This window comes from Schistocerca gregaria, chromosome X (assembly GCF_023897955.1).
Source record: "Schistocerca gregaria isolate iqSchGreg1 chromosome X, iqSchGreg1.2, whole genome shotgun sequence".
NCBI lineage: Eukaryota > Metazoa > Arthropoda > Insecta > Orthoptera > Acrididae > Schistocerca > Schistocerca gregaria.
This window is the reverse complement of record NC_064931.1, coordinates 514397541-514411747: the sequence shown is the minus strand read 5'-3', so window position 1 is coordinate 514411747 and position 14207 is coordinate 514397541. Positions and strand designations below refer to the sequence as shown.

Below are 14207 nucleotides of genomic sequence, written 5' to 3'. Positions count from 1 at the left end.
ACAATGCAGATGACATTGGGACTGATTTTTTCGAACGAACCTGGAATTTGTATTGAGCTAAATAAATTATGAGAAACAGCCACCAGATTATCTATTTTGTTGCCCACTTACCCTCTGCACTGAATTCACCTGTCTTTCCAAACCATATTTTTTATACATTCACTATGAATTGTCGTTCCTGTTGGACCTGGTCACGATATCTTTGTGCATACAAAGTAACTGTTCTCTTTGTGTACATCCTGAATGCTCCATAAAGATGTATATTTAATTTACCCTGATTGGAGGAAGAATTACCCCCTAACACACACACACACACACACACACACACACACACACACACACACACACACACACACACACACACACACACACACGAAGTAACCAGCACTCCACACCCATAAACTTCACAGGTAGAATAGAAAGCCATATTTTCTCGCCACTACTTCTATACTAGTATTTTGGCAGTGCAGACAGAATTTCTAGCTGATGTGATAAATTGCAGCCTGATCTAAATATCGAAAAAAGTAAGTTAACATGGATGAGTAGGAAAATCAACCCCATAATGTTCGAACACAGCATCAGTTATGTACTGATTGACAATGTCAACTTATTTAAATATCTGGGTGTAACAATTCAAAATGAAATGTAATGAGCGTGTGAGGATTTTGGTAGAGAAGGCAAACAGATGACTTCCATTTATTGGGAGACAGAGACAAGTGTGATTCATCTGTAAAGAAGACCACATATAGGATGCTAGTGCAACCTATTCTTAAGTACTGATCAAGTGTTTGGGTCCATACAATATAGGACTGAATGAAGACATCAAAGCAATTCAGAGGCAGGCTGGTAGATTTGTTACCAGCAGGTTCGAACAACACCCAAGTGTTATGGAGGTGCTTCAGGAACTCAAATGGGAATCCCTGGATGGGAGGCAATGTTTTTTTCGGGAAACACTATGAGAAAATTTAGAGAACTAGTGTTTGAAGCTGGCTGCAAAACAATTCCACTGCTGCCAACATACATTGCGCATGATGACCATGAAAACAGGATATGAGAAATTAGGGCTCATACGGAGGCATACAGACAAGTCATTTTTGCCTTGCTTTACTTCCAACTGGAACAGGAAAGGAAATGTCTAATAGTGGTACAGGGTACCTTCCACCATGCACCGTAGGGTGGTTTGTGCAGTGTTTATGTAGATGTAGAAATAAAAGTAAAAGTGAAAATGATTATAATTTCTGTTTCTGAAACAAATTGCTTTCAGCTGTATATGAACTTTTACAGGAACACAACCAGTTTCATGATGTCAAATCACATCTTCAGGTGTACATCTACAAAACAAGAAATATGCAATCAACATTATGATAAAAAAACATACCTATTCTAATTATCTATTCCCTATGACAACCATTATGAAATACTCTCACATGTCATAAGGGATGGAGGACGACTCAACATTCACAAAATGGTACACTGTTATCCAACACAGGCAGGGCACCATAGTTCAAATTGCCAAGTTGAAAACCTGACATGTCAAAAGTTCCTGTACCTACAATGAAATGAGCAAAATAAGGAAACAAACAAAGGCAAGCCAAGCCTAGCCTAGCCTAGCCTAGCCTAGCCTAGCCTAGCCTAGCCTCGCCTCGCCCCCCCCCCCCCCCCCCAGCTAGCAACATTGAAAGCCCCTGGTTAAGAAAACTCACTTCATATCACGAAGTGGTGTAGTGGTGTACAGCAATCCTCCAACTGCCTTGCCATAAAGGGCCAATCTGCTAGTCAATGTGCTGCTGTGTGTCATGGAGGGCACTAGTGCCACCACACACACAGCGGGGAAAGTTACCAACATTTTCATGCATATCCAAATATCATGGGAATGACTGAGGCCCCCGTTACGCAGCACAACCATATGAACTACAAAATGCTTCTGCGTAAAAATTGTTCAAACAAAATCAACCAAACGCAAGAGCATACAGTGTGCCTAGGATCAATAACCAAGCAGTCCTTGAAAGTATGAAGTAACCATGAGCTTCCAGTGTTGCCTTCTGCAGCTTTCTGCCATTTCTTATTTTGCTCTTTTCACTGTAGGTAAACATGCATTTAACATCTTTGTTATTCAAATGAATTATGACACGCTCCTTTTTGCTGGTAGCAGTGTTTTGTTTTGAAAAGTGAGTCCCCCTCTTTCCCACTTCAGGGTTCAAATGTTTTCCTGACGTGTGGGTATTCCATATTGGTTGTCATAGACCATGGATTATTAGGACAGGTAGCTGTTTCATCATCATGATGTCAACTGTATGTTTCCAATTCTGTAGATGTACACCTGAATATGTTACACGACATCACAAAATTGCTCATGCTCCTGTAAAAGTTGACATATAGCTGAAAGTTTTTTATTTCAGAAACATGGATTTCTTCAGCTGTGGTTGCCCTCAACAAGAAACTATTTAATACTAGAATTCCAACTGAGTTTTTTTTACATGTGGGTCTGCATTCATTGTAAATTTCTTTAAGGAATAAATTTTGTTTTGTATGCTATTCTTTTATTTTGAAAGAAAATCTTTATTGTTTACCAGTTACCTGATTTCACTCCCTGTGGCATTATCATGATACATCAGAATAAAAAAAAACAGTTTTTTACAGCATGTTCTATTCAACACATCAGAGTGTGGGAAAATTTTAGTGTGTGATGGTGTCTCAATGAAAAGTTCCACACAACCTTCAAGAAATAATTTAATAATAATTACACAGTGGAAAGTCTGGGATGTAACAATAACAATATGGAAAGGATAGAATGTTATTCTCCACAGAGGAGGCATTGAATCAGATAGGCACAATGAAAAATCACACTAAAATGTTTAAGCTTTTGGACCAAGTCCTTTCTGGTGTTCAAATTCCTTTCTCCAGAAAGGGGCGCGCGCGCGCGCGCCCACACACACACACACACACACACACACACACACACACACACACACACACACACACTAGCATAACTCACCCATGGCCACTGCCATAAGGTGCTGGATCCCAATTCAGTTTGACTGACAGGGTTGATGGCAAAAATTGGGTTTACATGTTCAGGACCTGGATAAGGAAAGAAAGTCGTTAAGAAGCCCAGCACAACTGAGTCTGGAGTGGGCAGAAAGGTAAGTTCTTTGGAGGATAGGCTCATGACTGTTTTGGGTCTGTTTAAGTTCTGGATTCTGTATGGAGGTTGGAGGATAGTAAGTCTGCAAATCAGGGTCTGGTGCCTATGAAGGGGTGTGAGGGAGATGTGATGATGGAGGCTCTTGTATAGGTGGTGGATAGTGGCTGGCCAATATGCGAGTACGAGGTGGACAGGTTGGAGAGTTTTTTTGGGGTGGTGCTCTGCATTTTGCTCTAGTTCCCGGAGGCCTAGAGTTTCAGTTTTGGAGATGGGTTGCAGGAATTTGGAATTGCAGAGCATGAGACTTTTACAGATGGAGAAGGGTTACAGCAAGGAGGTTTGGGCATGGTTTGTATAGTTTAGCAGGACTAGGTTGGTAAGGGCTAGGAACAGACGGAATTTGAATAGACATAGGTTGCAGCCGGAGAAGAGTAATTTGACAGTCAGGCCATCTGGGGAGATTCCAAGAGCTAGGCAGCAATGCAGGAACAGTATGTGGGGCTGGATTGTGGCTAGGGATAGGAAAACTTTCTGTACTGGTGTACATATCCATAGTGGGTAATACAAAATGCATAAAATTAAAGTAAAAATTACAAAATATGATTGTGAAATCAGAGGGAATAGGTCTGACAGTAAAAGAAAATGAACTAACATTGACATGAAAAGAAAAATAAATAAAAAAAATGATAGTAGGGGGATGCAGGTCAACAGGTAAATATGTGGAAAGAGAGGAGCAGCTGTAACTAGATTATGTGTGATCAGAACGAGTTTGCAAGAATAAGAAAAGAGATGGGGGAGGAGTGGGGTAGGGCTTAGGTACTGGGTTCAACGAAGTATGCTCAACACAGAAAGGTACTGAAAAATAGGTGAAAATATGTAAGGATGAATGGAGGAAGTGTGATCACTTTTATGGTCCAGGAATAGTTGTACTGATGGAATGAATGTGGGACATGAGATGCTGCACCTAAAATCCGCACAGTCATGTTGCCGTGTGTTGTGCATGGACAAGGCCATAGACAGGGTGGCTCTGAAGTTGGAGCACGAGTGGTTAGGCAGACTGTTAAACCAAGGGAAGAAGTGAAAGAAAAGGATGGACACTGAGTGTATGCATTAGTGAATAGTAACAGAGGGAAGCAGCACAGGGTTTTGGGATGTGAGGAAAGTAATTAGGCAAAAATCAAACAATGCAAAGTCTGGGATGGGATACTGTAACAATAATATGACTGCTACTCACCAAACAATGGAAAATCCAGGATGGAATGTAACTAATAACAATTTCTACTTGAAAAATCAAAGTTGATCTCTTCCTAACATAAATAAACTAAATGTGTTCACAATTGCGAATAAGGACAACCATCAGCTGTAGAATGGAAAGATGACAACGAAAATTTGTGCTGGACCGGGACTATAACCTAGATTTCCTGCTTATCATGAGCAATCGCCTTACCACTTGGCTGGATGTGCACGACCCAAGTCTAGACCCTAATTTCCATATGTTGTCTACCGGGCACCAACAACATGTATTCGTACATCAATTATGTATATTCCCATAAAGGTGAAACATTTTACTTGAAGGTCACTTGCCCAGTGTCTGTGGATAAATACAATACTGAAGTGTTATAGCTGACGACATGGCAGTTTGGGTCTGCACAGATAGCCAAATAATAAAACAAGTGCTTGCAATAATCGAGAAATCCAGGTTCGAGTCCCAGTCTGTCACAAATTTTCATTGTTGTCATTCCATTGAACAGCTGATGGTTGTCCTCATTTGCAATTGTGAATACATTTAATGTATTTCACAATGACTGCAATTGCTGCAGTGCCTGTTCCTTTGCACATGCATGCATGTTCAAAGGAGCTTTGCATCATAATCAGAACAACATAGGCACTGCAATTTCATAATGTAGCTAAGGCCAAAGGCTATATGCCACTTTGTGAGGACTTTCTTATAATTCAACCAAGTTGAAACTTAATTACAGTATCTTAAAACTTGCCAGTAATATATGAGCTGAATAGCTTACAAGGGGAGGGTCTGACATGTGGGCCTACGATTTTGGTCAAGTTTTACAAGGAAAATGCACATTGAAATAAAGACATGTTTTGCCTTTCTGCTACACAATCTATTCCTCCTGCCAGCCCCCCCGCCCCTACCCCCACCAAAAAATCACCCTGAGGTCAAAGCCGATGATAAAAAAAATTGTATTTTCAATGCTATAGATCAAAAAATAATCTAAAAAACGAGCACTTTTATTAATATAATATGAGATCTAAAGTTAATAATGAGTGTGTTTTCCTGCTGTAGCTAGAGTAACTATCATTCTGCACAACTGGTAGAACAAGATCGGTGGTCAAGCAGTCCATGCATTAGACTACCAAACCACTTGTTTGTGTTTGCTTCTTGGTCGTGGCTTTTTTCAACCAATATTTTTTGTGTACCTGATAATATCCTGATAATCTGAATACATTTCTTTGCCTTTTTTTGAAGTACGGCACTGGGAGGTGTGATTAATATTCAAACAAGTGTATATGATGTACTGACAGTTATTTTCGTTATGTCACATATAATGTAGCTGAAAACAGATGTATCAGATATAAATTTGGATATGTACCAAGTGCATAAATGCACATCTTGAGTGACAGGTGTAGACAACCTGTTATGGACCTACGCATGAATTTTGACAGTATCAACCCTACCTTGTATTTCTCTTCTCTGCTACTATGTCGCGATTTTGAAGTCATGGTATGAAATGCTTTACCCATTGGGAAAAGTAACCACCACACAGTTGACAAAGATAAGTAGATTTTGGTGGTATCACTTTCACAGTGCAGGTCACTTGAGCACCTTCACCTAGGAAAGTCCTATCGTAGCACATCATTTATCACAATGGAAATAATGGTCAATACATTGTATTCACTTATTTCATTAATTTCATTATTAATCATACTTCCCAATGTTTGACTTCAAAAAAGGCAAAGGAAGATATTCCCATTATCAGATAAACCTAAAAATATATCAAAGGAAAAAGCTATGACCAAAGATCAAACCCAGACCAGAAATTTGGCAGTCTTAACGTCTCAACTGCACAACCAATGACCTCCCTCCACTAACTGTACAGAATGGCAAATACGTTAGCTAAACATGAAAACACGAAACATTATATAATAAAAATGTTTTTTTTTTAGGCGCTATTTCAATGTCTAGCACTGAGAATACAGTTTTCCATCATCAACTTTGACCACTATTTTTCAAGAACTAGGGAGTGTGTAGCAGAAAGCTAAGGTAAAACACAAGTGTGTGTATTTTCAATGTAGAAAGTCCTTGCAAAACTTGATCAAAGGCAATTACCCACACGTCAGATCCTCCCCTTGATAGCTGAATCATGTGTATATAACAGGGTGTTTCACAATTCCTAAAGTTTGTAGAGGCAACTTAGTAGATAAAGTTTTGGTAAGAAACTAGTGTCCAGACATATCTTTTGCAAGTGAAGTATGTTTGAAGATCAATGTATACACAGCAGACACAATCAGCTTTGACGTGATTGCTTTACAGGAGACCATGGCATGGGAAAAGGTTCAAGTACTAGTTGTTCGGTTCTCTTTTATGTGACAAAGAGGTGTCCTCTTCAAAGTGCAGAGTATAGTATGCCCAAGGAGCACCACAGCCAACCCTCCTAGTTTTAACATTCCAATTTCTTGCATCTGTTGTTTATGTCTGATGAAAGTGGTATGTGATGCCATAATTACAACAGGGTCTGATGAAAGGACCCTCTTCTCACTATGTCCAAGTACCATGAAGCGGGAGATTTGAAAGTGGCCCAATGCTCAAACTTATTTTATATCCAAATACTTCATTTCTGGACATGGGTTCCTGGTAAAAACTTTATCTATGAAGACCCCTCTACAACTCCCAGAAACATGTAACAGGAATTGTTAACCACTATATATATATATATATATATATATATATATATATATATATATATATATATATATATATATATATATATATATATATACTCAAATGTGCATACACATCAGTACACTCTATAACAAATAGATACTCACTGTAGATCCACAAAACCTCTCAGCCATTCATTAAGAGTAAAAAATCCCATTTGCCTTGCATTCATCTTCCATGCTAATACCAGCATTACTACATTTTCTGGCTCCACACCAATGTCAGCACAGAATTTTTCCATTCCTTCAGGTCCTGTAATATCAGCTTCATGTCACTTTATTCTTTTATGGAACACCACCTTTCTCATTATCTACAGCACAATAATATGTCACAAAATTATCAGTATATATGACAAGTGTGTGAGGGCAATGATGACCCAGCTTTCAACAAAAATATATTAGATTTGGAAACTTTGACTGGGTGTGTCTAGGGAACACAAAATACGAACTGTAACAGAGTGAAGATGGTATACAGAAAATTAATTAAGTCAAGCACCTTGGCAGTTGGATCGAACAGTATTAACACTTACTAAATTAGTGTGGAGGCCACCAATATGGGCATTACCTTCAGGGGACTGACACACACAAATTTGTTACACAGAAAATGTCCCAGTTCTCTGAACATTGCAAATTTTTCATATACAGGTCACAATGGATTGATAAGGCAGGTAGAATATGTTAGATGTCCTTCATGCTCATCAAACCAACCTTTGACATTCAGAGCTGTGTGAATGGGGTTATCACTACAATTGCCATCAACTTTGAAGATTCAACATACAGTAGCTGACAATACCTGCATCACAAGTAAACATATCTTGCCTTGGGGAAAAGTGCAAGAGTGAACACAGTGTATCACATTTCACACTTCAGTCAGACGTTAGGTCACATTTTGAGTTTCTTGCAGAAGCGAAGTCTCTTTCTCACATTAGTTTGGTTTACTACAGGCTATAGCAAATTTACAGTGACTTTTGTTTTTGCAGTTTCAATTGTACTACCTTTGTTGACACTGTACTATGAAAATTCCTTTTTGTGGCAGAATGTTCCTATTTGAAGAATCTGCTAAGTACTATGATTAAAGAAAAATAGCATTAAGATTTTTCTCTTAATGACACTCTAAAGAATCTATCGTTGTAGGAATGCGAGAAGGAGATTAGTTGAAAATGTAATCTCTTTCATTATAAAATGGATGGAGATGTGGACTGAGGGTGAGCTGCACCATAGAAAACAGGATGGAGCCCAGATTAAGCCTTCCTGGTACACTTTATAGCCAACTTTGTACGTTGCATGCTGGTGATGTAAATCACCAAACAATGTAGCTTTGGCCTGGAGCCTGCCACATGAGACAGGATACTGACTGACAATCTAGTGCAAAGCACAGTTAAGCATAATGTAGTTGAGTGTCCCTCTAGTTAAGCCAATATAAATGCATTGCTCAACAATACATCATGAAGTTAAGATTGTTGTTAGTAGTCACAAATGATTAAAAATTATAAAGCACATCTATGATGAAGATGAGAAGGAACACCAACAAACTGGATGGCATTAACAGCTCTAGCAAACACCTCATTAAAAACTGAAAACACTGATACGTACCCAATGTGTCTGGTTCAGTAGGCGCAGTGTATTCCCTAAACAACTGCACACATCGTCTTTGAGTAAATGCTGAATTGTCTCTTGCAATTCTTCTAGAACTGAAACAGATTTGGAAACTTACTACACATGTAACTAAGAACCAGATTATAAAGAGAAAACTAATCACCAATAAAAGTTCTGTCTCATTACAGTTCTCTCTCAGCCACATACCAATATTTTCATTGTCCAATTCTGAAGCTCCAAAAAGGTTCAGAGTTTGGCACCATGATTTTTTTCTATCACTTATTATTTCTTTCCCTTCTAACAATGCTCTGAACATGTTAAAAAAAAGTGAAGGATGCCTTATGGTTTTGATTTCACAGTAAAGTGTACATCATTTTATAATAGCTCGTAAGTTAGTTCACAGGCTGTAAGAAAATGAGTGATTACCACCTCCAACAATTTCACTTGCTTACTAATTACCTAAAATGCTGCACTAATAAACTATTGCAGATCAAACGTAAACAAACTTTAAATCTCACAAAAGCTTTACCTGTGAACTTTATTAACTAAGCTACCACGCAAAGTAAAGTAGTTTGCTTTTCAATTGATAGTAAGAAATAACATCTAATTTTAATTTTGCCTTTGGGGAATGAAATCTGAATAGATCACAAAAGAATAGACACTCAGACACACAAGCATCATTTCTTCTGAAATAAACAATTTTGTCATTTGAAAGCACTTACAAAACAGTTATTTCAGAGGTCTTTGTGTAGCTTCTTCCATTAACTTTTCACAATGGCTGGGAGTGTTCAACTACGGAAAATCATTGACTTTCAAATATGGGAAGATCAGGGCTATACGGTAATTGCTCAACCACTCAGAAGCTTACTACAGCTAAAATTTGATACAAATGCTTGACTAATATCGTGAAAAAGTATCCATATTAAAGGAGAGAAAGAAGGTTATGATTCTGTGTCTCATTAACACTTAAACAGGTCACACCTCATCAATATGACCAAAGAGTTTTTCTTCTTTGTGATCTAGTTAGTTAGATAATTAGTAACATGACAAGAATGAGATTTTCACTCTGCAGTGTAGTGTGCACTGATATGAAACTTCCTGGCAGATTAAAACTGTGTGCCCGACCGAGACTCGAACTCGGGACCCGAGTTTATGACAGATCTTAATGATGTGGAATGGGCCATTACACAGCCACATCGCAAATCAATTTGTACATACTGTTACACTGTAAACATCTCTACTTTTTTCTGACATTGTAAGAAACAAAGGTCTAATGTAAATTTGTCTGTCTTGAGCTTTGTTTAATACCACTGTCACCCTCATTGTTTCATTTAGTATCCCAACATGAGTGTGTGATCAACACCACTGTCTCTCTATATGCACCATCTCTGAAGTAAATTTATTACTGTCACTTTTGTGATACTTACAAGTTTTTGGAAGTGTGTACAGGGGTTGGACAAACATATGGAAACACCACGAGAAATGCATACTTGAACATAAATGCACATGCTAGCCATGCCTGCAGATTGCACTGTTGTATTTAACCACGAACATCACCTGTTCAATGTCCTCAACATGTTACATGTGTCAGTCATGGTCAAAACAGCATTCTGTTTAAATCTTAGTGTATAACGTTGGAGCTAAGTAAATTCAAACGTGGACAATTTGTTCGTGATCATATGATAGGTGCTTTCATAACCCAAGTAACTGAAATGTTTGGTGTTTCACGGGGTACCATATTGAAGATTCATACTGCTTAATGGGAAAGCACCAAATCCTGATGCAGATGAAAGTGTGTGTTAAGTGGTTGTGACAGATGGTCATTGAAGAGACTTGTGATGAAAAAATAGGAGGCTAACAGCTAAAAAAAAACCACTGCAGTACTGAATTTTGCACTCGCAAACCCTGTCAGCATCAAAAACATCATCAAAGGAGCTCCAGAAGCAGGGAATGCTGGAATTCCAAAACCACGTATCAGTGATAAAAATGCCCATAACAGGACACCATTATGCCCAAGCCATAAAAACTGGAATATGGAGCAATAGGAGAATGGCATTTGGTCAAATAAGCCTGGGTTCCACTGTTTCCAACTTCTGCACAAATTTACTACCCAAGAACTGAAACATGGTGGGTGTTCAGTGACGATTTAGGCACTCACGTCACGGTATTCCTTGGATCCCATGATTACTACTCTGCAAGGTTGCATTACTGCCAAGGATTATGTGACCATTCTGGCTGATCAGGTCCATTCCACGGCATAAAGTTTGTTCCCCAATGGTGATGCTGTGTTCCAAGATGACAGGGTCCCTATTCACACAGATCACATTGTCCAGGGCTGGTTTTGTGAGGACAAGGATGAGTTGTTGCGTCTCCCCTGGCCACCTATCACCCGATCTAAATATTAATTAGCCTTTTTGGTCTACTTTGGATAGAGGGGTGTGTGATTGCTATCCATCTACAGTATCATTACCTGAACTTGCCAATATTTTGCACGAAGAACGATATAAGATTCACTTGAAAACCATACAGAACCTGTACTTATCCATTCCAAGATGACTGCAAGTTGTTTTGAATGCCAACTGGTTTCCTACATTAGGCATGGTAATTTTCATGTTTTTGGTATTATCATATTTTCCTCCACATGGAAGGGTCAAATATTTTTTCTCACGTCTCTTCAGAAAATGTACAAGTTTCTCACAGATGACAGAATTATGTCAGATCTGCTATGAACTGATGTATATGAGAGTAGCTGAGAAAATGTAGAGGACAACTTTAAATACAGCAACATGACACGGACACAGATGTGGCTGCTTCTTCAAGTGGAAAATTTTCCAAGGCCTTTATTAATAAAGATTACTATGTAAGTAAATGTGGGTAGATTAAATAACAGATGAAGCCAGTTAGTCATTGGTGAAGATGTGAAAGACTGAAAAAAATCTTTCTTTATTTTGATGATAAATTGATGGATGACACTTATGTACACTAACATGCACATGAACATTCATGTATGGTTTGACAGATTTTGTTATGCACGAGATACAGTGTGGCAATGAATGTCTTCATCAATCTTTTGCTACACACAGGACCTTACAAAGCTTCCCGTCTCCATTTCAATGACCTGTGGGATATTGATGGTATAACGTATTTGCAGTTACTATGCTGTATGAAAGATTCCCGTTTGTATTTCGTTGTATTCACTCTGATGATAAAGATACTAGAAATGAGAGTTGCATCTTCTGGCAGTAAAACGCAGCCTCTGGTTCACCTTTCCCATGGTACTATGTATGTGACTACTTGTATTAAAGTTGTTTGTAATAGTAATCCGTAAGGACTTAGCTGAATGGACAGCCGTTTCATTCACATGATTTATCATGTAACCAAAATTTAACAGATTTGTTTTAATACTTAAATGGATTATGTCACACTTTTTATTGTTCACTGTCTTGCCACATTTCTCATCACTTAGATATTTTGACTAAGTAATCTTGCAATTGGTTTTGATCATCTGACGACTTTACAAAATGGTAAACAATAGCATACTCTGCAAACTATCTAACAGAGCTGCTCAGATTGTTTAATAAATCATTTATGCAGATTATGAACAGCATAGGACCTACAACACTTCCTTGTAGAATGCCAGCTATCACTTCTTTTTTACTCACTGACTTTCCATCAATTACTACAAACTGTGACCTTTCTGACAGGAAATAATGAACCCAGTCATACAATGAAACTATACTCCATAGGCATGCAATTTGATTAGAAGTTGCTTGTGAGAACCAGGGTCAAAAGCCTTCTGTAAATCCAAAAATAATATTACTATTATCACTACTCATGGTAGCAGCAGCTGTAGTACAAGTACTGCCAATATTATTAGTTCATAGTCAGTATTATTTACTCTCACTGTCACTACTGACTCTTAAATAATTTTAATACTGCCTGTTTTATGAAAATTGTTATTTCTTAGATAATTATCATGTAAAAAAGGAACTGTATGTGTGAAACCCTGGTCCAATGTAAGAGGGGGCCTGATGCCCCTAATGAGATCAGATTATATAAATAAATAAGAATTTGAAATCAATTTGAGATCCCTGTAGACAGTACCACCTCTTATGAATAAAGAGCTAGCTGTGTTTGAAAAGAACAATATTTTTGAATATGTGCTGACCGTTTGTCAATAAAGCATTTTCTCTGAGGTAATTCAGAATGTTCGAAGACAGTGTATGTTCTAAGATACTAAAGGAAATATGATATGGGTCTGTAATTCACTGGATTACTCCTGTTTCCTTTCTTGAGTACTGATGTGACCTATGCAACTTCCCCACCTTTAAGTATGGATATTTCGTCTAGTCGGCAGTTATATAAGATTGCTATGTATGGATCTATCATGCCATCATACTCTGAAAGAAACTGGCATACAATCTGGACCTAAAGACCTGCCTTCATTAGGTGATTTAAATCACTTCACTGTACCAAGGGTATCTACTTCAAAGTTATGTTGGAAACTGTTCTCGATTCAAATTCTAAAATGCTTACTTTGTTTGATTTGGTGAAATAATTCCAGAAAATTATTCACTAATTCCACTTTAGTGGTACTGTTTTATTACTATTGCTTTTGCACAGTGAAGGTACTAACTGTTTCTTGCTTGTTTACAGATTACCAGAGTACCTTTGGATTTTCTGTTACGTTTCACTGCAGAGTTTCATTGTGGAAACTATTAAAATCATCTGAACTTACAGTCCACAATAAATTTAGAGATACTGTAAATCATTGCCAACCCTTGAGATTTTGCATTCTTTTAGAGCTGGCATGATTTTTTTGTTACTTCTGCAATACCTTTGTGATCTGTTTTGAATACCATGGCAGACCACTTCCATCTATTATTAACTTTTTGGTACAAAAATCTCAATCACTGTCAACACTATTGCTTTGAATTTAAGCCACATCTGGACTACACTTACACAGTTTGGAACCTTTTGGACACAATTTTATGACCTTTTCAAAATAGAGACTTTCCGTACATTACTGACCAGTGGGGTGGGCAAACCAACTGCCCCTTATACACTCCTGGAAATGGAAAATAGAACACATTGACACCGGTGTGTCAGACCCACCATACTTGCTCCGGACACTGCGAGAGGGCTGTACAAGCAATGATCACACGCATGGCACAGCGGACACACCAGGTACCGCGGTGTTGGCCGTCGAATGGCGCTAGCTGCGCAGCATTTGTGCACCGCCACCGTCAGTGTCAGCCAGTTTGCCATGGCATACGGAGCTCCATCGCAGTCTTTAACACTGGTAGCATGCCGCGACAGCGTGGACATGAACCATATGTGCAGTTGACAGACTTTGAGCGAGGGCGTATAGTGGGCATGCGGGAGACCGGGTGGATGTACCGCCGAATTGCTCAACACATGGGGCGTGAGGTCTCCACAGTACATCGATGTTGTCGCCAGTGGTCGGCGGAAGGTGCACGTGCCCGTCGACCTGGGACCGGACCACAGC

General features: G+C 38.6%; 1 protein-coding gene across 1 annotated transcript in view; it reads right to left on the bottom strand.

Moving 5' to 3' along the window:
* The window catches only part of LOC126299522 (DCN1-like protein 4), a 114633-nt gene that overhangs the window by 39586 nt on the left and 60840 nt on the right, over positions 1–14207 (bottom strand). Inside the window, exons 3-4 of the mRNA XM_049991491.1 lie at positions 8696–8793; positions 7211–7355 (exon numbers count right to left, since the gene is read on the bottom strand). Coding sequence (XP_049847448.1) covers positions 7211–7355; positions 8696–8793 — 243 coding nt within the window. The remainder of the gene's footprint in view (positions 1–7210; positions 7356–8695; positions 8794–14207) is intronic.